The following is a 26,521-nucleotide window of genomic DNA, read 5'->3' on the forward strand; positions in this document are numbered from 1 at the left end:
GGAAGGGAATTTTGATATATGCCATAACATAAATGAATGAATCTTTAAGATATTATGCAAGATGAAAAGAGGCGAAAACAAAAATACAAACATTTAATGATTCTACTTATATAAAGGTACCTAAAATAGTCAAATTAATAGAAATAGAAAGTAGAATGGTGGTCTGGGGAGAAGTGGTTAGGGAATAGATCCAGAGTTTTGGTACAGAAAGATGAAAAAGTTCTGGCGACGAATAGTGGTGATAGTTGCATAGCAATATGAATATATTTAATGACACTGAACTGCGCACTTAAAAATAGTTAAAATGTTAACTTTAATGTTATGTGTATTTTACCATGATAAAATAAATGTTTTTAAATTAAAAAAAGGAAAAATTGAAAGGATTAGATCGATGAGACAATCTCTAAGGTTCCTTTCACATTCAAGAACCTATGACTTTTACAAAGGGAATATCACAGAGGTTAGGAGCACAAACACTGCTAAAAAAAAAAAAAGGTAAACATGAGGTGATGGATGTGTTAATTAACTTGATGGTAAGAATCCTTTCACAATGTATACATATATCAAATCATCACAGTGTAAAGTTGAAATATAATTTGCCAATTACACCTCAATAAAGTTGAGGGAAAAAGCATAGATTACTTACTTGGGCAAATTATTTAGCTTCTTTATGCTTCAGTTTCCTTATTTGCAAAGCAGTGATGATAATATTAGCTCTCTATACCTCCTCTCCACCTTGCACCTTACACTCCAAATAGCTCCACAGTCTTTCAATACTCTCTTAGCCTTAAATGTCTTTCGCAGAAAAACAATATACAATAAAATAATAAACACAAATTTGAACAGGCACATCACAGATGAAGAGTTCCTTTTTTTTTTTTTTTTTTTTTTTTTTAAGATGAAGAGTTCCAAAAGACCAGGGACGCCTGGGTAGCTGGTGGTTGAGCATCTGCCTTTGGCTCAGGGCGTGATCCTGTGGTCCCAGGATCGAGTTCCACATTGGGCTCTCTGAAATGGAGCCTGCTTCTCCTCCCTCTTCCTATGTCTCTGCCTCTCTCTGTTGTGTCTCTCATGAATAAATAAATAAAATATTAAAAAAAAAAAGATTTCCAGAAGACCAATAAGTGTATGGATAGAGGGATCCCTGGGTGGCGCAGCAGTTTAACGCCTGCCTTTGGCCTGGGGCGTGATCCTGGAGTCCTGGGATCCAGTCCCACGTCAGTCTCCCTGCATGGAGCCTGCTTCTCCTTCTGCCTGTGTCTCTGCCTCTCTCTCTCTCTGTGTCTCTCATGAATAAATAAATAAAATCTTTAAAAAAAAGTGTATGGATAGATGTTCAACATAAAAATTCAACAGGGAAATGTAAGTTAAAACCATAATGAGATAGCACTACATATCCGTTATACTGGCTAAATTAAAAGGACTGACAACAAATTAGCAAGACAGTGGAGCATTGGAACTCTACATTGCTGGTTTGAGTGTCAATTGGTATAATCACTTTGGAAGGTATAAATGTAGACCTACTCTATGATTCTGCAATTCCATTTCTGCTAAGTATCTATCAGAGAGGGATGAATGCATTTGGCTATTAAAAAACAGATAACGTTATTTCACACATCATGGATGAATCTTACAGATATAAACCGAAGAAAGAAAAGCCAAAAACAAAGTGTAAATACTGTACGATTACATTTATGTTATTGGGAATAAGCAAAATCAATTTATAATAGAAATTAGAATAATGGCTATCTAGGGACAAGTAGTGTGGACAGGGAAAGGTCTGGGCTGGGAAAGGTGGCAAGGACAGCTTCAAGGGTGCTAGAAATGTTCTATATCTTTAACTGGATGGTGGTTACAAAGGTATATATGTGTATATATATAAATACACACACATATATATGTTAAAATTCACTGAGCTATACACTTTGTGCATTTTATGGAATGTATATTATATACATATTTTATTAAGTTTTTATTTTTCTCCTTATCTGCTAACTCTTAGTCACCCTTCAGTTCTGAGCTTAGAAACCACAATTTCGGGTGGTTTCTGAAGAAACCCAATCCCCACAGATTAGATTAGGTCACCAGTTTATATACTGTTAAATTGCCAGGATTTCCGGAAGCACCTCAGGTTTACTGTCATAGTATTTACTAACACTGTTTTGAATTTATCCATTTATCTCCTCCCTGCCCAAATGAGACAGTAGCTCTTTGAGTAAAAGTTTTGTGGACTATGTCTTGTTTATTGTTGTATTTCTAGTGCCTAGGCATAGGACCTTGAACAGCTGGTACTCCATTAAGTATTTGTTTTAAAAAAAACTCTGTATATGTAAAATGCCCACATAGCACTTTATGCACTAATCACCATGGTTACATTTCAAGATGAAGAAAAAGTAAACATGGATGAAGCAGGGAGAAAGTTTTACAAAGAAATATTTTTTCTTTTTAAAATTCAAGAATGGAAAGAGTAAGAGCTGTGTTGAGCCGAGTAGGATGAGACGATACAAAAGTAGATAAATTATGTTTGTGCAATATATTCCCATGCACTTAAATTGTTTACCAGTGGTTTTTTTTTTTATCAAGTCAGGTCTCTATAACTAGATATTAAATTCCTAGAGAAGAAAGGCCTATGTCTGCTCCATGCTTTCTAATGTTCATAATGTTGGGCATATTGTAGGTATCAAACATTTCTAAATGACTGGAATGAAGCCATGTTTTACTTATCTATTAGATATCTATTCACATTTTATTTTTTTTCTATTCACATTTTAAATTTTAATTATTATCCAGCTAGCACCTAAATGATCATAAATGATGATCTACAGGCATAGTAAGTACTATACTTACAATAATAAAATAGTCACATGGAATGACATTTTTGAAGTATATCTAAATGAAAAAAGTAGGTGTGGTATGATCCCACTGATGTAAAATAAAGTTTAAATATAATTTTAATTTGGTGGGTGCCTGGGTGGCTCAGTTAGTTAAGTGGCCAGCTCTTAGTTTCAGCTCGGGTCATGATCTCAGGGTCCTGGGATCTGGCTATGTCTAGCTCCAATCTCAGTGGGGAGTCTGTTCTAGCATCCTCTCTCTCCCTCTCTCTCTCTTCTCTCTCACTTGCTCTCTCTCTCACATAAATAAAATCTTAAAAAAAGAAGCAAATAAAAAGTTTTTAGGTTAGTAGAATTACTTTTCCATATTTCCATATTTTCCATATTTTTAAATTTCTGTAAATATTGTTGTTGAAAACAGTATTGTGTTCAATTTTTAAAAAAAGAAGAAATGTAGAAACTGTAAGCAATATATGTAGCCAGTAAACAGTCAGTTTTGAAATAAAATCCTAAAATCCTTCATATAGCTAAAAAAAATTTGGTACTACTGATTTCTTTTCTTTTTTTTAAATGATTTTATTTATTTACTTGACAGAGTGAGAGAGTACAAGCAAGAAGAGCAGCAGAGGGAAAGGAAGAAGCAGACTTCTGGCTAAGCAGGGAACCTGATACAGGGCTCAGCCACCTAGGCACCCCAGTAATACTGATTTTTGGTCATGTGCATATTTTACTTTCTTTTTCTTTTGTTATTTTTTTTTACATAAGTATATGAATGGAAGGTAAGAGTAAGGGTTATCTATATTGTCCTGTATTAAAAAAAAAAACAAAAAAACCCACAACTCTGGGACACCTGGGTGGCTCAGCGGTTGAGGTCTACTTTTGGCTCAGGGCGTGATCCCAGAGTCTCAAGATCAAGTCCCGCATTGGGCTTCCTGCATGGAGCCTGCTTCTCCTCCCTCTTCCTATGTCTCTGCATCTCTCTGTGTATCTCTCATGAATAAATAAATAAAATCTTTAAAAAAATTCTGCTTTGGGTTCCACATTGGGCATGGAGCCTACCCAAAATAATAAACAAATAGGTCAGCCCAGGTGGCTCAGTGGTTTAGCGCTGCCTTCGGCCCAGGGTGTGATCCTGGAGACGCGGAATCGAGTCCCGCGTCGGGCTCCCTGCATGAAGCCTGCTTCTCCCTCTGCCTTGTGTCTCTGCCTCTCTTTCTGTGTGTGTCTCTCATGAATAAATAAAATCTTAAAAAAATTTTTTTAATCAATTTAAAAAAATAAAAAATTATACATTTTACCTAAGAAATCTAAGTTTGAAGTTTGCCTCAGCTGAAATGTTGGCTATTTTTAGAAATGTTTAGTAACTATATAAAAAATACTTTCTATTTATTGTGTATCTCTTATCAAGCTAATAAAAAATTAAAGCAAGGGTAAGTACATCCAGGACAATTTGTAAATTATCCCAGTAAAATTATCCCAAATTTGATACACAAATAGCTAGAAAAAGGGAATTTTTTTTTTTTTTGAAAAAGGGAATTTTAAAAATCACTTTGGCTTTCAAAATTTTCCATAAATAACAATATGCATCTAATTCAATTGAAGCACCAGATATTTTATAGCTGAATTTTTTTAATATAGCTGAATTTTTAAAGATTTTTTAAAAAGATTTTATTTGTTTATTCATGAGAGACAGAGACACACAGGCAGAGGGAGAAGCAGGCTCCCCTCAGGGAGCCCCATGTGTGACTCAATCCCAGGACCCTGTGATCACGCCCTGAGCCGAAGGCAGATGCTTAACCGCTGAGCCACCCAGGTATCCCTATTTATTTATTTTAGAGAGAAGGAGCAAGCACAGTACATGTGGGGGGAGGTTAGAGGAGGGAAAGAGAGAGAGAGAGAGAATCTCAAGCAGATTGCTGAGTACAGAGCCTGCTGGCCTCTATCTCATAACCCTGAGATCATGACCTGAGTAGAAATCAAGAGTCTCAGCCTTAACCAACTGAGCCACTCACATGCCCCAATATAGCTGACTTTCTGACAAGTTGATTACAAACAGAAAAAAGGAACCAAGGCTTTGCTATTACCAGAAGAAGAAATAAAAACTCTAGCTCTAAAAGATGTGAAATTACTTGAATTCCACAGAAACAATATATAATAATTTTAAAGAGACTCTATACACTATATGTTAACTAACTAGAATTTAAATAAAAATTTGGAAAAAATAAAATAAAAATAGTAAGTCCAAAAATAAATAAATATCATACCCTATATTAAGGAATTTATTTGAATCTCACTTATTCCTTGCATTACTTGGGTTTATTATTAGTCCCATTTCATAGATGAGAAATTAGTATTCTATTAATTAGATATTCTGAAAAATGTATCATGAGAACCAGGTCACTGATTAATTACTTTGACTGTCTGCCAACTTATACTTCCAGCTATTGCTAAAACAATTTGTTTCTTTTACCATTCATATTAATACCACGGGGATCAAATTGTCCTGTGGGTATTTACAAAGGCGGCCTGGTTTAATAACCTAGTTTTATTAGCTCTTAAGAGCCAGATTTTACATACTCAAGGGCTTAGGGACTCTGTGTGTGTGTGTGTGTGTGTGTGTGTGTGTGTGTGTGTGTGTAGTTCAATTCCTTAGTCTTTGGTTCTATGCTTTTTATGGATGGAGTTCGGTCTCCTCCATTTGTTTTCTGTTGATATTCTGATTTGTTCTTTTTTTTTAAAAAAAAGATTTTATTTATTTACTCATAGAGACACAGAGAGAGAGGCAGAGACACGGGCAGAGGGAGAAGCAGGCTCCCCACAAGGAGCTGGATATGGGACTCGATCCCAGGACCCCAGGATTATGCCCTGAGCCGAAGGCAGACGCTCAACCGCTGAGCCACCCAGGTGCCCGCCCCTGCTTTGTTCTTGAGTGCCCATTCCATTTCTCCTTCCATAAGTAACTAGTGAGAGTCTATTAGCATCAGAGCTAGGTATTAGGGATTGAGAGACCAATATGGAAGGATTCTTACTCTCAGAGGAATCACAGAAAGAAAGAAAGAAGAAAGAAGAGAGAGAATAAAAGGAAGAAATTGTGATATACAATTATTTTTTGTCACTCCTAATTAGTTCTTTAGCCCTGCCATAATGAATTAATTTTCCACACATTCCTAAAGTCCTTTCAGTTTCCTAGACATATCTCATCTACATACCCTTACATCTTAATCTCAGACATTTCATGTTCTTTTCCTTTTTTTTTTTTTTTTTTTAGTAATCTCTACACCCAACATAGTGATTGAACTCACAACCCCAAGATCAAGAATTGCATGCTATGCAGACTGAACCAGCCAGGCACCTCAAACATTTCACATTTTAAAAATAGTTTCTTGGTGTGCCTAGATGGCCCAGTCATTATGCATCAGCCTTTGGCTTGGGTCAGGATCTGGAGGCTCTGGGATATAGCCCTGCTGCAGGCTCCCTGCTCTGCCTATAGCGCTGCCTTCGGCCCAGGGTGTGATCCTGGAGATGCGGAATTGAGTCTGTTTCTCTCTTTCCCTCTACCTCTTCCCCCAACTTATGTTCACTCTTTCTTTTTCTCTCTCAAATAAATAAATGAAATCTTAAAATAATTTTTAAAATAAAAATAAAAATAGCTTCTTCCTCCATACCAAATGATAACTCTTCTAGTCCTGGTAGCTTTTCAATTTTCTGGTTAATCTTAACCAGGCTTCTGCCACCACCTATTTATGCATTTTCTAATATCCTCTTGTCTTCACCCCCAATTCATAATATGTATGCTTTGTGAAGTATATCTCTACACATGCACATAAATAAGATCTAAGTTTTAGCTGCTCATTATATTTTTACTATCTTTCCCTCATCTACTCTTCCTATCAAAGATACATCATACTTAAGCACAGTATCTGTCAGTTAAGCATCTGCCTTTGGCTCAGGTCATGATCCCAGAGTCCTGGGATAGAGCCCCACATTGAGCTCCCTGCTCAGTGGGGAGTCTGCTTCTCCATCTGTTCCTCCCCCTGCTCCTTCTCTCTCTTCCTCTCAAATAAATAAATGAAAACTTTATAAAGATAAAAATATTGGGATGCCTGGGTGGCTAAGCAGTTGAGTGTCTGCCTTCAGCTCAGGATGTGATCCTGGAGCTCCAGAATTGATTCCTGCATGAGGCTCCTGCAGGGATCCTGTTTCTCCCTCTGCCTGCATCTCTCTGCCTCTCTCTGTCTCTCATGAATAAATAAATAAATCTTTAAAGAAAAACAAGAGCTTTACAGGGCGACGTATATGCCATCTCTTAAAAAAAATAAAGATAAAAATATTTACATACCATCCTTAGAAATAATTTATTATACAAATGTACCATCCTTAGAAACAGTTTATTATATAATCGTGTATTTTAATTTCATAAATAAAGGTGGTTGATAAAAATTTAACAAAAAATATGGGGAAAAACTTACAAAATAATAGATCTTAAGTATAAAGAATGCTAAAATCAAAATTATAAGCATTTTTTCCCAGGTAATATATATCACTATATCCCAGGCAACAAATATTTGATAAATCTAGTATATGGCAGTGGTAGTAGGTGACATATGTGTATGTGTGTGTCTCAGTGTAAACTGTACAAATAAATTTTATATATATGCATTATGTATGTTATATATATCTAGTTATATTATCTAGGTTTATACTTTATGTAATATATAATATATATATAGAGAGAAAGAAATGTTATATATATGATCTCAGAGAAGATTATTTATTTATTTATATATTTTTTAAAGATTTTATTTATTTATTCATGAGAGACACACACACACACAGAGGCAGAGACACAGGCAGAGGGAGAAGCAGGCTCCATGCAGGGAGCCTGACGTGGGACTCGATCCTGGGTCTCCAGGATCAAGCCCTGGGCTGAAGGCGGTGCCAAACCACTGAGCCACCAGGGCTACCCAGAGAAGATAATTTAAAGTAACGTACTTTATCTTATTTTGACTTAATTTAAAATATTTTGTTTCAGAATCTGTAAAGTTCTTTCCACAGACAGGAGGAAAGTTTTGCATTTTTAGGGCTATAAGAGAATTTGGATATTATAGTCAAAGACATTTTTTTTTTAAAGATTTTATTTATTTATTTGAGAAAGAGCACAAGCAGGGAGAGCAGGAGAGGGAGAAGCAGGCTCCCTGCTCAGTGGGGAGCCCCATGCAGGGCTTGATGCCAGGACCCTGGGATCATGACCTGATCCAAAGGCAGGCGTTTAACCGACTGAGCCATCCAGGCGCCTCAAAGGCATTGTATTATAGAACAGGAAGAGTGAGCAATGATGAGCACAGTAGAATAGGATTTAGATGAAACTAGAATATGGAGAAACAGTACATTTGGACCCGATAACAGGAAAAATAAACTCTCAGGTGTCTTTGTTATTTTTAAGTACTCTCCATGCCCAACATGGGGCTCGATCTTATAACCCCAAGATCAGGGATCCCTGGGTGGTGCAGCGGTTTGGCGCCTGCCTTTGGCCCAGGGTGCGATCCTGGAGACTCAGGATCGAATCCCACGTCGGGCTCCTGGTGCATGGAGCCTGCTTCTCCCTCTGCCTGTGTCTCTACCTCTCTCTCTCTCTGTGTGACTATCATAAATAAATAAAAATTAAAAAAAAAAATAACCCCAAGATCAAGGGTCACATGCTCTACCAACTGAACCAGCCAGGTGCCCCCTAAATTTTAAGGTGTCTTTGAATGATGAGAAACAGAACAAAAACTCAAGCCAACTTCTGATTTCTCAGCCCCAATTGTATGCATAAAAATGGCTCAACAAATATATAAGAAAATACCTTTCTTACTAAATATGGAAAGGTAAGGTCTTCCATGGGGTTTAACTTTTCATATTCTCTGCTTTATTTTTCAGGGAAAAGAAAACAGTGTTCTCACCATTACCACAGACTAATGATGATCATTTACTCTAAGACAGAGAACAAAGTATCAGTCAGCTTTCATTTCTGTCTCTCCTGCTGCTTTTCTGTGAGGTATTCTAATAGAGATCTATATGAAATGTGAATAATTGAAACATTAGAGAAAATCTAATTTACCTTATTCAAAAAAAAAAAAAAGATTAATACTCATAAGGCTTCAAACAAGAAAGACCAGATCACAGTTTCAGGTCTGTAGAAGAATTACAGGGCAGACACATAATCCTATTCATAAACAGCAACCAATGTTAACAGTTGTTTCATTTTCTCCTTTTCTCTTTCTCTCCAAGACTAATTAGCATTACACACAGTGTGTTCCTTGTTACAAATGCCTTCTTTCAGCTTTAGAACTATAGTATCTTTTGATTACCCACAACTCTGATCTAGTTTTTCAGTTATGCAGAAGCCAGTCTTTGTAACACTTCAGACTAGCTAAAAAATAAAAAATAAAAAAAGTGATTTTAATAAAATAGAAACAATTATCACAAGTGGATGTGACACGTATGCTATCCTCACTTTGTGAATCATCATCACATCATAGATAAACTATAAAGAATACCTTTTTGTATACTTACTGTTTAAAGGCTGCCATTGTATTCTCCAAATTTTCTCCAGCACCTGTGAAAACATTAAATTTAAACTTCATTTACTTGGCTAATTTGAACTTCTTAAATTTTTAATTTTGTTTAAATATTTTATTTATTTTAAGTACACTTGGGTGGCTTAGCGGTTTGGCACCTGCCTTGGGCCCAGGGCATGATCCTGGAGACCTGGGTTCCAGTCCCGAGTCAGGCTCCCTGCAGGGAGACTGTTTCTCCCTCTACCTGTGTCTCTGCCTCTCTCTGTGTCTCTCATGAATAAATAAATAAAATCTTTAAAATTTTTTTTTTAAATTTATTTTAAAGAGTGTGTAAGCACAAGCAGGGGGACGGGGGCAGAGGGAGAGGGAGAAGCAGGCTTCCCGCTGAGCAGGGCTCGATCTCAGGACCCCAGGGATCATGATCTGAGCCAAAGGCAGAGAAGCTTACCTGACTTAGCCACCCAGGCGCCCCTAATGTGAATTTTTTAATTTTTCCAGAAATTCACTTTAATAAGATACATCTAGTGGGAATCCCTGGGTGGCTCAGTGGTTTAGCACCTGCCTTCGGCCCAGGGCATGATCCTGGAGTCCCGGAATCGAATCCCACGTCGGGCTACCTGTATGGAGCTTGCTTCTCTGTCTGCCTGTGTCTCTGCCTCTCTCTCTCTGTCGCTGTGTCTCTCATGAATAAATAAATAAATCTTAAAAAAAAAAAGATATATCTAGTGAATCTTGATGTTTATATGGCATGTAGACATTACAAGTGTTTTAAAGAATGTAATGGTATTTTGAATTGCTTTTTGGCTGCACCAGTAAGAATTAAAGATGACAACAAAGCCACAGCAACACAGAAAGGTTAGAACCTAAACATTTCTATAAAGCTACAATATTGGGACGCCTGGGTACCTCAGCAGTTGAATGTCTGCCTTCGGCTCAGGGCATGATCCCAGGCCCGAGATGGAGTCTCATATCGGGTTCCTCGCAGGGAGTCTGCTTCTCCCTCTGTGTCTCTACCTCTCTCTGTGTCTCTCATGAATAAATAAATAAAATCTTTAAAAATAAATAAATAAAGCTACAATAGCAGGGAGGTACCTAGGTGGCTCAATGGTTGAGCATCTGCCTTTGGTTCAGGTCGTGATCCTGGGGTCCTGGGATCCAGTCCCCAGTCGGGCTTACCACAGGGAGCTGCTTCTCCCTCTGCCTATGTCTCTGCCTCTCTGTGTCTCCCATGAATAAAGAAATAAAATCTTAAAAAGAAAAAAAGAAAAGCTACAATATCAGCCTGTCATAGGAAAGAAAGAAGAGGACTTGGTACATATACACCTTCTCAGAAACTGTTAAACCATCTCCTCTACATCCCCATACTCTCTTATACATCTCTCTAATAAGGCATTTATCATAAGTTATTAAACTGACTCCTCCTTTTCCTATAAATTACTAAAAAAAAAGTGAATCCTTTAATCACCTTGGCCGAAGGCAGTATAGTGTAGTAGTTGAAGGTGGAGTTAGGATCTTTGCTCTCAAATCTATCTGATACTTGCATGACCTTAAGGAAAGTTACATAACCTCTCTGGGACTGAGCTTCCTTATCTATAAGAATGAGAGATACCTGGCTGGCTCAGTCAATGGAGCGTGAGACTCTAGATCTCCGGGTTGTGAGTTCCAGGCCCACACTGGTGGTGGGGGAGGTGGGGGGGGGGCGGATTGGGGGGGGGATAGAGATTATTATTTTTTTAATTGGGGGGGGTGCCTGGGTGGCTCAGTGGTTGAGCGTCTGCCTTTGGCCCAGGGCATGATCTCAGAGTCCCAGGATTGAGTCCCACATCAGGCTTCCTGCATCGATCCTGCTTCTCCCTCTGCCTTATGTCTCTGCCTCTCTCTCTCTCTCTTTCTCTTTCATGAATAAATAAAATCTTTAAAAATTTTTTATTGTTGTTAAGTAAACTTTACCCCCAACGTGGGGCTCAAACTCATGACCCTGAGATCAAGAGCGACATGTTCTACTGACCGAGTCAGCCAGGTACTCCCCCACCCCCCAAATAAAATCTTTAAAAAGAAAAAAAAAGAATGAGGATGATGATAACACCTATCTCACAGGACTGATGTAATTAAATGGATTCACATGTCAGGTGCCTTATGTCATCAATTCAAAAAATGATAGTTTTTCCCTTTTTAACATCTTATAAGTTAGTGTGCATTTTACAACAGATGGTGTGTAATAGTTTATTTGGGCAAGATGTGCTCTCTCTTATCAGCATATTAAATATGTGCATTTTAGTGGTGCCTGGGTGGCTTAGTCAGTTAAACATCTAACTCTTTGCTTTTGGCCCTGATCATGATCTCAAGGTCATGAGATTGAGGCCCGAGATTGAGCCTTGCATTGGGTTCTACACTGAGCATGGAGTCTGCTTAAAATTCTCTCTCCTTCTATCCCTTCCCCACCGCAAAAAAGAAAAAAATGTGCATTTTATAACTACAGCATTAAATTCAATGAAATAATGAATATTCAGTAAAAGTAAAGGATTATTGCTATTATTATCATATTGCCACTATTATGGTAACTGGTGCTTGGTGACAGTCCACTGACTGATGAATGAGTAATAGAATAATACTGCAATGACAAAAATGACACAGATAAAAAGTATCTAATATTATATAGGGATGCCTATGTGGCTCAGCAGTGTAACGCCTGCCTTCAGCCCAAGGCGTGATCCTGGAGTCCCAGATTGAGTCCCAAGTCAGGCTCCTTCATGGAGCCTGCTTCTCCCTCTGCTTGTGCCTCTGCCTCTCTCTCTCTCTCTCTCTGTGTCTGTCATGAATAAATAAATAAAATCTTTTTAAAAATATTATATACACTGGTTGAATCAATTAACATAACATGCTAGCTATAAGTTTTAAAATATTTTAAAACTGAAAGATTTCAGTATTACAAAAATTAATGGAAGGCACAGGAAAAACACTTAGGAAATATTATTCCAAATACTTCAGAAAACTAGCCAATTTCTTTTAAGAAAAAGAAACACTTCAAGTTTGTGGTACTGTTCAAGTATTAGCATTAAAATGTTTCACATACAATACCATCTTGACATATTTGTGAGGGTATTAAAAATTTTCTTCTTCTTTTATATTGTTAGATTGTGCTTTTATGGCAACTTAATAATCAATAGAAACACAAAACATGGGGATCCCTGGGTGGCTCAGTGGTTTAGTGCCTGCCTTCGGCCCATGGCGTGATCCTGGAGTCCTGGGATCAAGCCCCACAACAGGCTCCCTGCATGGAGCCTGCTTCTCCCTCTGCCTGTGTCTCTGCCTCTCTCTCTGTGTGTCTCTCACGAGTAAATAAATAAAATCTTAAAAAAAAAAAAAAAAAAACCACAAAGCATAAAGAAATGAATATATTAACTGAATGTTCTAGAGTTCCATAGTTTAGCAGAGAGAGTGGAATACCCATGTGAAAAAGGCTACTTTGATTTTAGGTTTACTTTAGTTACTAGAGTTGATGCCCAATAGAAATCAGATGAAGTAAATATGAAGACTATAGTTTTTGTCAAAAGTAAGTGCTCCTTTGAGGTTAAATAATTTTTTTATATGTTAAATGACTTTTAAAAAGCTAGTTGGTGTTGGGGCCCCTGGGAGGCTCAGTTGGTTAAACCTTTGACTTTGGCTCAGGTCATGATCTCAGGGTGGTGAGATCAAGTCCCATGTTGGGCTCCACCCTGGGCATGGAGCCTGCTTAAGAGTCTCTCTCCCTCTCCTTCTGCCCCTCCTCTCTCTTTCCTTCTCTCTCTCTTTCTCCCTCTCTAAATAATAATAATAATAATAAAAAATCTAGTTGGTATTTGTTTTAGTCAAAAACTATAGAAATATGTTATATTCAAATAATCAATATTCAAGAACAAAACACTCTGAAATATGACCAAAAAAGACAAGAGTGCTACAAAAATGGTTATTAGCAGGTTAAATAAGTTAAGCTACTGACTGTTGTGCCAAAAAGCAAGGAAATCAAAAGGATACAGAAGCCATTTTAAATAAGCTCTCACTGGCCAAACCTGGGAAAATGTTAGCATCAAAATAATAACAGTAACGGATTGTTTTTTAGTTTGGCTTATCCACTGTTTTAAAAAAAAGATTTTATTTATTCATGAGAGACACACAGAGAGAAAGAGACAGAGACAGGCAGAGAGAGAAGCAGGCTCCCTGCAGGGAAGCCTGATGTAGGACTCATCCTGGGTCTCCAGGATCAAGCCCTGGGCTAAAGGTGGTGCTAAACCGCTGAGCCATCTGCGCTGCCTGGCTTATCCACTTAAAAAAAAAAAAAAAGAAGATTTTATTTATTTATTTGAGAGAGAGAGAGCATGCACAAGTTCGGGGGGGGGGGAAGGGGCAGAGGGAGAGGCATAAGCAGACTCCCCACTGAGCAGGGAGCCCAATGTGGCTAGATCCCAGGACCCCAAGATCATGACCTGAGCTGAAGGCAGACACTTAACTGACTGAGTTACCCAGGCGCCCCAACAGTAATAGATTTTAAACCATTTTTCTTTTTTTTTTCTTTTTTTTTTACCATTTTCAAATAAAACAGAAAATGTTGACTCCCCTGCTCCCAAAAAGAAAGAAAATATTGAGTCCATTTTAATAAATGGACTGAAAGATTGATGAGGAATGGGATATTTATGTAGTTTCAAAAAACCTCCCTACAGGGCACCTGGGTCCTGATCTCGGGGTCCTGGGATTGAGTCCCATATCAGGCTCTCCATGGGGAGCCTGCTTCTCCCTCTGCCTATGTCTCTGCCTCTCTGTGTCTCTCATGAATAAATAAATAAATCTTTAAAAAAAAAAAAAGCCCCAAACACCTCCTTACAAAAGTAATTATTCAAAAAAAAAAAAAAGTAATTATTCATTACAAAGTAAAGAGTAGCTTCAGGGATGCCTGGGTGGCTCAGCGGTTGAGCATCTGCCTTTGGCTCAGGGCGTGATCCTGGAATCCGGGATCAAGGAGGAGGCTGCTTCTCCCTCTGACTGTGTCTCTGACTCTCTGTGTGTCTCTCATGAATAAATAAATCTTAAAAAAAAAAAAAAAAGTAGCTTCAAAATAAAAAAGCCTGGCAGATACTACCTTCCACCTTCACCAAGAGACCAAAGTCAATAAATATCATAGCTCCTTCAAGCTGACTTTTGTGTCTTTCCATTTTCTTTGCTTTTTTGACATAATAAAGCAGTCAGTAGTTTAACTTAATAAGTCAAATAAATAGCAGTTATCTCCAGGTGGCTGAAATACAAATTATTTCTAATACGCATTCTTCTATATCTTACAAACCCTCTACAATAAATATGCACTATTTTTAAGATAGAGAGGAGAATCAAAATCAAAACATGGCATATGCCTGCAACGTTCTCTTCACCACAGCCTCCCAATATTTTTTAATCTTAACACCAGAATGAATTCAATTCTCATCTCCTCCATGAAATACTTTCTTATCACTTTAGATTACAATTCTTTTCACAGTCAATGCTTTAAACTTTAGTTCCCAACTATTTTATTTAAAGATTTTATTTATTTGTTTGACAGAGTACAAGGAGGGGGAATGGCAGGCAGAGGGATGGGGAAAAGCAGGCTCCCGTTGAGCAAGGAAACTGATGCAGGGCTTGATCTCAAGACCTTGGGATCATGACCCAAGAGGAAGGCAGACACTTAACTGACTGAGCTACCCAGGTGCCCCAGTTCCCAGCCATTTTGGTCTCAGGATTCTTTTTCTGAGTACTCAAAGAGCTTTTGATGTGGGTTAAAGATTTATTTATTTATTTATTTATTTATTTATTTATTTATTTGAGAGAGCACATGTGCATGAGCAGGGGGAGGAGCAGAGGGAGAAAGACAAGTGGACTCCACGATGAGCATGGAGCAGAAAGTGGGGCACACCCTGAGATTATGACCTGAGCTGAAATCAAGATGCTTAACTGACTGAGTCACCCAGGATCCCCTTGATAATGTGGGTTATATCATTAATAATTACATATTGAATATTGGGGAACCTGGGTGGCTCAGTGGTTCAGCATCTGTCTTTGGCTCAGATCATGATCCTGGGGTCCTGGGATTGAGTCCCTCATTGGGCTCCCCACAGGGAGCCTACTTCTCCCTCTGCCTATGTCTGTCTCTCTCTCTATGTCTCTCATGAATAAATAAAATCTTTTAAAAAATTCAATATTTAAAATTTTTTTTTTTTTAATTTTAAGTAATCTCTAGGCCCAACATGGAACTCAAATTCATAACCCTGAGAACAAGAGTTGTATGTTCCAGGGATCCCGGGTGGCGCAGCGGTTTGGCGCCTGCCTTTGGCCCAGGGCGCGATCCTGGAGATCCGGGATCGAATCCCACGTCAGGCTCCCGGTGCATGGAGCCTGCTTCTCCCTCTGCCTGTGTCTCTGCCTCTCTCTCTCTCTCACTGTGTGCCTATCATGAATAAATAAAAATTAAAAAAAAAAAAAAAGAGTTGTATGTTCCACTGACTGAGCCAGCCAGGGACCCCCAATATTAAAAATGTTTGTTTGTTTACGTATTTATTTATTTATAAAAGATTTTATATTTTATTCATGAGAGACAGAAACAGAGAGAGGCAGAGACATAGGCAGAGGGAGAAGCAGGTTCCCCTGCAAGGATCCCATGTGGGACTTGATCCCGGATTCTGGGATCAGGACCTGTGCCAAAGGCAGATACTCAACCACTGAGCCATCCAGGCATCCCCAAAATTTTTAATTTATTTATTTGAAATAGCAGTAATAAACCCATTACATGTTAACATAACTTTTTTTTGTTAACATATCATTTTATGAAAATAATTAACTATCTTCCCAAACTATTTAATAAAAAGTGGCATTATTTTACATTTTGCAAGTCACTTTACTGCTTTATAGAAGGTAGCTAGATTCTTATATCTGCTTCATACATGTATATCAACCCTCAGATAGGTAGTTGGAAAAGAAAGATTCTTTTTTGATACTGCACCAAATTTTAACAAGTAGTAGTTTCTTAAAAGTTAGTTTCGCTGTAGAATCTGAATCATACGAATGACTTTTTCATACTCTATTACATGAAAATCATCTTGAATGTAGTTTGTTTGTTTAAGCAGGCTCCATGCCCAACAGGACTTGAACTCACAACCCTGAAATCAAGAGTCCAGTTCTCAACCGACTGAGCCACCAAGGCACCCCTAAGTCCATCTTAAACTTTGAATGGATCTTTCAGTCATACATGGTTTTATACCACGCATTGTTCTTTTAGAAAATACTAATTCACTGAATCATGTGGATCTTCTAAATGTTGACACATTTCATTATAAAATATTTTTTATTTAATTTTTTAAAAAATATTTTATTTATTTATTCATGAAAGGCACAAAGAGAGAGGCAGAGACACAGGCAAAGGGAGAAGCAGGCTCCCTCCTCACAGGAAGCCTGATGCGGGATTTGATCCCAGGACCCTGGGACCACACCCTGAGCCAAAGGCGGACATTCAACCACTGAGCCACGCAGGTGTCCCTCATTATACAATATTTTTTAAAGTCATATATGGGAATGTCTGGGTGGCTCAGTGGCTGAACGTCTGTCTTTGGCTCAGGGCGTGATCCTGGAGTCCCGGGATTGAGTCCCACATCGGGCTTCCTGCATGGAGCCTGCTTCTCCCTCTGCCTGTGTCTCTGCCTCTCTCTCTCTGTATCTCTCATGAATAAATAAATAAAATCTTTACAAACAACAACAACAACAAAATAAAGTCACATTTGTTAATACCTTACCTCATCAGGAAAATCTTTAGAAAGCTATCAAGCTCACAGTGGAGGATATAAGTTTTCCAAATTTCTAATTTTTGCTTGAAAATTCAAAAGTAACCATTGGTACTGCCTTAATAGAAGGCAGCTACCTTATTTTTCTTCTAATGACAGACATAATTTTCAAGAATATATCTGCTGAATAGTCTAGTTTTTTTTTTTTTTAAGTAAAAATGGTGTTCAGTGAGAAAAAAAAATAAAGGCTAATTCAGCTCACCATTCAAATGATTGCACAAGTGCTTTTCCTCAAGACAACCACCATTGTACTCTGATATGCAACAAAAATATTTTGTATGCACTTCCAATTTTGTCACACAAAATATTAAAAGGTATGTGTACTCAGGGTGCCTGGCTGGCTCAGTTTGTAGAGTATGTAACTCTTGATCTCAGGACCATGAGTTCAAGCCCCATGATGGGAATAAAGCTTATTTAAAATAAAAATTTTAAAAAGACATCTACTTAAAAAAAAAGTTATGTGTACTCAAGGGTTGAAATTAAATAATTTTTATTAATACATCAAATATATTCTTAAGTGAAACTGCCTTTTAAAAAAAAACTGTGAGTGCATGATGGTCAATGTTTGTATCCAGGTGATGGGTTCATGGAGTCTTAATACTTTTGCATATATTTGAATTGAAATGATCTTTTGGCTTGGGGAAATTGAGTTAGGCAAAAATAGGACAGAGATTCAGTACTCTGAAATAAACTCCCATAGTTAATACAATTTTCACTAATATTTACATTCCAAGTGTGCATATCTGTTTTTTATGTCTGCTTTCCATATTGATTTTAATTATTATTCATTTAAACCTAACAGCTTGGGGCACCTGAGTGGCGCAGTCAGTTAAGCATCTGACTTGGTTTTTGCTCAAGTCATGATCTCAGGGTCCTGGGATCAAGCACCACATCAAGCTCCATGCTCAGCATGGAGTCTGCTTGACATTCTCTACTTCTCCCTTTGCCCCTCCCATTTGTGCTATCTCTCTCTCTCTCAAATAAATAAATAAATATATAAATAATCTTTAAGCCTAACAACTTAAGCATGAAAACATTATTACTTAAGATCTTTGATTTTATAAGTTTATGAAATTAATAGTATTAAATAAAACAATGAAAAGATAATTGAAATATTAAAAAATTAATAGAAGCTATACACTGTACTTAGTAATTTACATATCATTTTATTAAAACTCCCATAACCAGGGGCACCTGGGTGGCTCAGTGGTTGAGCATCTGCCTTTCACTCAGCTTGTGATCCTGGGGTCCTGAGATTGAGTCCCACATCAGGCTCCTCATGGGGAGCCTGCTTCTCCCTCCGCCTATGTCTCTGCCTCTTTCTCTGTGTCTCTCATGAACAAGAAAGAAAGAAAGAAAGAAAGAAAGAAAGAAAGAAAGAAAGAAAGAAAGAAAGAAAGAAGAAAGAAAGACTCACAATCAGAAAAAAAAAAATGGGTACAGCCACATAGCTAACAAGGGGAACTATGATTCACGAATAAGCTATATGATTTCAGATCCCATCTTTTCCATCACTATGTAGCAGCTTTTATGCTGTCACTCATGGAATGCCTTTATTTCAGTTTTATATCTATACATATTGGTCCCTATTCCCATATTCTTCTATTTGTTTCTAAAGCTTGAAGATAAAGTCCATAATGATAATATAAATTACTTGTTAGATACATATGGTGAAAGCCTGGAGAGTAACTAAGGGACTAATTAAAAAGTATGCCATTCCTCTCCAAGGAATTATTTATTGGTATGTAGCTCTTGTCTCACGAAATTATTTGAATACCTTTTCTTTTTTTGTTTTTAAGATTACTTATTTATTTATTCATGAGAGACACAGAGAGGCAGAGACATAGGCCAAAGGAGGAGCAGGCTCCCCAAGGGGACTCAATTCCAGGACCCCAGGATCATGACCTATTGAATTCCTTTTCTTTCCAGTTATCATATCACTTATAGAAGCACACTTGCCACCAATTTTTCTTTTCCTTCAATAATCAGTTTAAAGAATGCCTGGCTTTGCAAATCACCATCTGATATATATAAACAAATGTTTAAATTTTAATTAGTTATTAAATTATGAAATGGGGAAGAGAATGAATGTCACAGATTTTACATGGTGCCCTAATATGTTTATAATTCTTCTGCTTACATCATACTGCCTCCCTCTACCAGTTCACATTTTTCACTTCATTGAGAAAATCTTCTCTGAAAAGTCCCAATTCACTTTATTCATAGCTTCACTATATACTTCCCAAGTTTTCTTTCTTTTTTTTTTTTTTTATGATAGTCACACACAGAGAGAGAGAGAGAGAGAGAGAGAGGCAGAGACACAGGCAGAGGGAGAAGCAGGCTCCATGCAATGAGCCCAACATGGGACTCGATCCCAGGACTCCAGGATCACGCCCTGAGCCAAAAGCAGATGCTCACCATTGAGCCTCTTATATATAGTGCTTCATAATTACTTTGTGATCAGGGATCCCTGGGTGGCGCAGCGGTTTAGCGCCTGCCTTTGGCCCAGGGCGCGATCCTGGAGACCTGGGATCGAATCCCACATCGGGCTCCCGGTGCATGGAGCCTGCTTCTCCCTCTGCCTGTGTCTCTGCCTCTCTCTCTCTCTCTGTGACTATCATAAATAAATAAAAAATTAAAAAAAAAAAAAAAAAAAAAAAAAAAAAAAAAATAATTACTTTGTGATCAGTTAATTCTTTCTTTTTTTAAGATTTATTTATTTATTTTAGAGAGAGAGCGGGGGGGGGGCGGCAAAGGGAGAGTTTCAAGCAGACACTGTGCTGAGCACAGAGCCTGACAGGGTGCTCAATCACACGACTCTGAGATCACAACCTGAGCTGAAACCAAGAACCAGATACTTAACCAACTGTGTCACCCAGGTACCCCGTGATCAGTTAATTTCTGATAGGACAGATAAAGTAAAGGAAACATTCTCTTCTGTATCTTTAATTAGATTTAGATGCTGTGAAGTAAAGAAATAACTGTTCAGTTTTCTTTTTACCTCTAAATGTTTTATAAACCAATAAACATTGTAGAGTTGTTTATTTCCAACCACTATTATTAACATCTTTGTATACATTATATGTGTGTGTGATGTTTGCAAAAGCAATGACAAATATAACCATGTGCATCAGACACACATAAAAAACAACAAAAAGCCCTCCAAAATGAAATATTTTCTGATATTGGAAAAGATAGCTTAGTATAAATGAAACATATCCTAATGTTTGAGACATGATCCTATCTCAACTCAAAATGAAATTATTCAATAAGTCAAGCAAAAAAGTTAAGTTCCTTCTTCATTTTTTTCCTTTCCTTTCTTTCTTTTGTGTGAGAGTGGGAGCATGAAAGCGGGGGTTGGGGGGCACAGTGGGAGAGGGAGAGAGAATCTTAAGCAGGCTCCAAGCCAGCATGAGGCCCTCCCTACATGGGGCTTGATCTCATGACCCTGAGATAATGACCCGAGCTGAAATCAAGAGAGTCAGGCATTTAACCAACTGAGACACTCAAGTGCATCCCTTCTTCATTTCTAAATTCATTTGTTCGTTCAATATTTACAGCATGCCTTGGAAATAGTATATATGATTTACCTAAGAGAATAAAGAGCTTGTAAGGAGTAAAGATGGTGTATACTAAGAGCATTTCTCTTTTTTTAGTTTTTTAAATTATTTATTTATTTATTTATTTATTTTTAAAGATTTTACTTATTTATTCATGAGAGACACAGAGAGAGGCAGAGACACAGGCAGAGGGAGAAGCAGGCTCCATGCAGGGAACCTGACTTGGGACTCGATCCCGAGTCTCCAGGATCACATCCTGGGCTGAAGGCAGCGCTAAACCGCTGAGCCACCCAGGCTGCTCTAAGAGCATTTCTCAATATGGGTTCCCTGGAACACTGCAGATTTGTTTCTGTATGTCAAGGGGAAAAAAACCAAAAAACTGGTGAAATCTGTATTTATAGGTATAAATAAACTAAACACATCAATAGTACAGAAGAATATGCAAACTGTATACTGATACTCAAACTTTATATTGATACACAGGCAGCATTTACCAACTACCACATGTATGCTCTCTTCAGTGATAAGTGGTTTTTGTTATGTATCCTGTAATTATTTCAATAATTTCTCTATAAAAATTGTCATTTCAGTATTTTCTATAATGATATTTTTATATTTAATTTTTCTAAATTTATATACAATTTAAGACATATATATTTCAGCCATTCCTGAAAATAAGTACATTTTAGTTTGCTTTCTTGAGCAGGAAATGATATTAACTTATCATTAAATAAATGATAAACAACTTCATTGCTAATAAGGTATCAGTAGGAGTGAGCCAGTTGAGGAAATGAATGAGGAAAAGTCCTTGTTGAAAGGGCACTTGGCTGGCTCAGCTGGAAGAGCATGCGACTCTTGATCTCAGGGTTGTGAGTTTGAGCCTCATGTTGGGTGCAGGGATTACTAAAAAATAAAAGGAAAAAAAAAAAGTCCTCATTGAAAAGTGAGTAAGAGTTCCCTGAAAATAGAAATGAGGGAACAAGAAGAGAAAGAATTGATACCCTACATGGGATGTGTTTCAGGATGCAACTACAGAATACCACTTCCAGTGATACTTTTGAGACTCAAATTGATTTTTCAATTTCTTCCTTGGAAGTCCAATTAAAGTTTGGAACCCAGAAGCAGCCAGCGTCCAATAGTAAACTTACCCTCAAACTTATCACTGGCCAAATCATTCTGTGGCAGGATGCCCAGATTGTGACAATACTCTTTCTCAAGATCAAGGGTAAAAGATTAAGAGGGAAGGTGATTTTTTTTTTTTTAATTCTTTGGCCACTGAACCCTTAATACATAGACTTAAAAAAAAAAAAAAAGCCTGTTGCCGGACACCTGGCAGATGCCTGGTGGCTCACTGGTTGAGCCTCTGCCTTTGGCTCAGGGCGTGATCCCTGGATCGAGTCCCATATCGGGCTCCCTGCATGGAGCCTGCTTCTCCCTCTGCCTATATCTCTGCCTCTCTCTCTGTGTCTCTCATGAATAACTAAATAAAATCTTAAAAAAAAAAAAAGTCTGTTGCTTAATTCAACTGGCTTATAGAGATAGATAGAGGAATCTTAGACTAAGTTATTTCCCTATCTCCCTGCAATCATACCTCTAACCAGCTCAATTGGAATCTGAAAAAAAAAATGTATATACAGTATGATTACAAGTATCAGAAAATATGTATTTAAAGGATATACTTCAAAATGTTAATAGGGATTATATATGGATATACTTTCATAGAGAAATTAAGAAAATAGGCTTTGAGAGTATTGCTTGCTCTCCAGTTGATCCAAAAGGTGTATCTTTGATCTTATTGGTGTTTCATCAGTACACTGTAGTTATAAAAGGTGTTCTTTGGTCAAATAAATTTAGGAGACACATAGGAGGGATCTAGCATGCAGTAGATAATTAGAAGACAATAATTTATTATTTTAAGGGCACCTGGGTGGCCCAGGTTAAGCATCTGCCTTTGGCTCAGGTCACGATCCCAGTGTCCTGGGATCAAGCCCCACATCGGACTCCATGCTCAATGGGGAACTTGCTTCTCCCTTTCCTATTCCCCTTGCTTGTGTGCTCCCTCTCTCTGTGTCAAATAAATAAAATCTAAAATAGTAGTAATAATAATTTATTATTTTAATTATATTAGGATCTGCACTAGAAGCTAGAGACAGAAGCATTAATAAAAGCTGAAACCTGCCCTTGAGGAACTCACAGTCTAGTAAGGGAGGCAGATGTATTAACATAGCCCATTACAATATAATGTAATACAATGTATATGCTCTAAAGAGGCAAGAACAAAATAAACCTACAGAATTTAATTTTTGAAACATTAGGATGCCTGGGTGGCTCAGAGGTTGAGCATCTGCCTTCAGCTCAGGGCGTGATCCTGGAGTTCTGGAATCAAGTTCCACATCGGGCTCTCTGCATGGAGCCTGCTTCTACCTCTGCCTATGTCTCTGCCTTCTCTCTGTGCCTCTCATGAATAAATAAATAGATAAAATCTTTAAAAATTAATAATAATAATTTTTTAAACATTAATTTCCTCTTTCAAGGATAATCTCAGTAAAAGGCAATATGTTCATTAAAATTTTGAAAACATAAGTATAGGTTGATCTTATTCTTTCTCATTCAATTCAAAGTTCTAATACATAATACATATATGGATCCCTATATCCATGCTTATATTTCAAAAACAATTTTACAGTCTTCAAAGTCCATTTTATATACCTAATCCTCTCAACCCAAAGAGAAACAAGGCAAAGAGTCCCCATTTACAAATAAGGAAACTAAGTCTTCTTCCCAAGGCTAACTAGTGGTCTAGAATCTGACCCGGGTGATAATACAGACACAATATAGTACACATTAAGGGTTTCGAGTTATAGCGATTCTGGTATATACTTTATAAGATATATTGATCAATGTTTCAGTCTTGGAACGGTCATAGATCTGAATTTACATGAAATAGCAGGTATTTGAAGTTTGGGCAATAGAGAATCAGCCCAAATGTTAGTAATAAGCACAGAGAGACTAGTGATTGTTGTTGGCAGTGTCCAAGACAAAAATAAAAAGTAGCAAGGAAGTGACTCCTTCCTCAACTATTATTTTCCAGAAACTTGGTATCTTGAGTTACAAAGTATTTTTTTTAGTAAATAGCTCCTCTATCACTCTGGATTCAATTGTATTATTTGGAGCACATACTCAACAAAAGCATATTAAGCACTAACAACATAGGGACTTACTACAGTGCATTAGGACCATCATATAAGTAAATAGATTCAAATCTGCAGATATTTAACAAGATTATCATGACAGTTTCAGTTATATATCTTTGAATATACAAATACTGATCCCATATTTGCAAATAATGAATGGAAATTTTTATGTAAGGGGTGAAACTGAAACAACTGAAAATGACTTTATATCTAGGGAAAAATATTTTTAAAGTATTTCCAATAGTAAATAAGAATTGTAGATCTAGCTTATCCTGGTTTTAATACTGACTAAATTGATCTAGCACATATTTTTCTAACCTCTATGGAGTTCTGTTTTTTCACCTGTAGTGCATCGCAAAAATTCAAAAAATTAACATGCATTTTTTCTAAAATAAAATTTAGATTATCTACAATGACAGTTTAGATAGCTTTTTAGAGAATCTAGTTTTGTTTTGGTTTGGGTTTTTAGTAAGAACATTTTTCTTTTCTTTTTTTTTGTTTAATCATTAAACACAGAGCACCTGGCTGCTCAGTCAGAAGAATGTGCAACTCTTGATTTCAGGGTTGTGAGTTCAGACCCCACTGGGTGTAGAAGTTACTTACATAAACAACAACAACAACAACAACAAGTAAGTCTTTAAAAAAATAAAGTAGGTAAACACAACTGTAGTATGTATACTGCCTATCTCCAGAATAACAGGACTACTACCATCGAAAATTGCTTCTACAGCAACAATTTAAACACTAAAAGTTGGATTGGGGTTTTAATAGTTGAAGGCATATTAGCAGTCATGTCATCCTACGCTTTAACTATGTATCTAATTAAACCAAATAAGCAATAACAGGGCATTTAGCTGGTGACCCCTTGATGCTTTTCATGAGTAGAGGGACTAGCATAACTATTGAAGTCACTCTTCAGAACTATGCTTAACATAAAATTGTACAGGTTATACAGAAGAATGCCAAAGTATTTCTGTCATATTTAAAACTGTATTCCTGGCCAATTCTTGTTAGAAAATACAGTACTAAATCCATTTCAAGGATTGGCCTGTAAATTCCAAGCAGTTTTAACCTAATTTAACATTCACCTCTAAAGAACAGTTAAAATTGATCGACTAAATCAGATTTCACAACATTTTACACATCATACTTGAAATAAAGACTCATTATTTTGCGATATGAAGAGGCAAAGATTTGGTCTGCTGTTTGGGAAATTACAGGATGGACTATCTAGGCTCCTTTTAGTAAGATACTTTCCCAAGAAACACCTTCTTTGTTTTCTTTAAACAATATAGTCCTGTCATAAACTACATCATCTTTTTGTCTTTAGGAAATCCAGGTGTCATTGCTCAGGTGCTGGGTGGGGCTAAAAAAAAAAAAAACCAAAGCAGGTGTAAGGTTTGCTCCCTTGGGAACGAGAACGCTCTAATTTCTGTCCCAGTCCCACCTAAGCTCTAATTGTGACCTTGGGAAGTGTCCCCAAGTCAGGGACTAGGTTTCCATCTCCTCTTAATCATCAGTGCTCAGAAGGGGAGGCTGGGGGTGGGGCGCCAGCCCCCAGGGACTGCAGACAACCAGGCTGCATCACGCTCCAGGTTCACGCAGTTCCTCAACCCTCGAAGCTCGTCGCCCCAGATCTTCCTACAAGCTCAGCCACCGGCTCCACTCCGGACAGTCGGTTCCGGTTCCCCGGCGGGGTACCCTGGCTCTGCTCGGCGCTCCCCCCCCACCCCCCTTGCAATCATCCTTCCATCTGCCGAGAAACGCTCCATCTACCCTTAATTCTCACACCCTCCTTCAGAGAACCTCTGACACCGCTGCACTTGAGAGATTCCCCCCACCATGGCTCGGTCTCAAGATCCCTTACCTCCTCCCTTCAAGAGACCTCCCCTTCACATCGCCTTCACCTCCAGGGAGCCCTCTTTCGCACACCCCATTCTTCCTCAAACTCTCAAGCATTTCCACCCGCCAGCCTTTTGCGGAGCTCTAAAGGACGCTCAGCTCTAGTTGGGGGGGAAGCCTCCCCCACCTCCGCCAACGAGATCTGGGGACCCCCCTCTCACCTCCGCGGTGAGAGATGTGTTTACTGAGGAATCGCTGCTTCTTTCTCGGGTGCAACAAGGTTGGGTATTTGAGCAACAAGAATGAAGTCACCAAGTACCCTCCCAGGGTGGAGAGAAGGTAAAAAGCCGCGGTGGACGACATCTCAGCCACCGTGTGGGAAGTCTCCCACCTCCGGGCCCTCTGAACTCCGCTGCGGCGGTCGCAACGGCTGCGGCGGCTGCGGCGGCGGCGGCGGCGGCGGCGGCGGCGGCGGCAGCTGCAGCTGCTCGAGGTCTGCTCGCCCCCAGCCGGTGCCAGCGGTGCAGCGCACTTGTCGGCGCCAGCCCTCCACGCAGGCGCAGCAGACCCCAGGCGTCTGAGCAACAAAGGAGCTGCGGTACGCAGGCGCGCTCTGGCTGCTGGGTAGGAACCTGCAGAGGTCCGGTAGTGAGCATTTGTCATCTAGCTCTGGGGTAGAACCCGCAGCTTCTCTGAAAA

The 26,521-nt window shown here is 38.3% G+C and overlaps 1 protein-coding gene across 4 annotated transcripts in view; it reads right to left on the reverse strand.

Moving 5' to 3' along the window:
- The window catches only part of GDPD1 (glycerophosphodiester phosphodiesterase domain containing 1), a 54,184-nt gene extending 27,872 nt beyond the window's left edge, over window positions 1-26,312 (reverse strand). For 2 of the 4 annotated variants that reach the window (XR_013354301.1, XM_077852456.1), the window contains exons 1-2: window positions 26,044-26,305; window positions 9,387-9,429 (exon numbers count right to left, since the gene is read on the reverse strand). Coding sequence is in view for 3 of the 4 variants with exons in the window: in XM_077852456.1 (XP_077708582.1) it covers window positions 9,387-9,429; window positions 26,044-26,185 (185 nt within the window). In the remaining variant the exon portion in view is untranslated. Of the gene's footprint in view, window positions 1-9,386; window positions 9,430-25,847; window positions 25,950-26,043 lie in introns of those variants that run through there. The other 2 variants (XM_077852455.1, XM_077852457.1) reach the window with 2 other exon arrangements.
- Window positions 26,313-26,521: the final 209 nt, after the last annotated feature.

This window comes from Canis aureus, chromosome 16, assembly GCF_053574225.1.
Source record: "Canis aureus isolate CA01 chromosome 16, VMU_Caureus_v.1.0, whole genome shotgun sequence".
Taxonomy (NCBI): domain Eukaryota; kingdom Metazoa; phylum Chordata; class Mammalia; order Carnivora; family Canidae; genus Canis; species Canis aureus.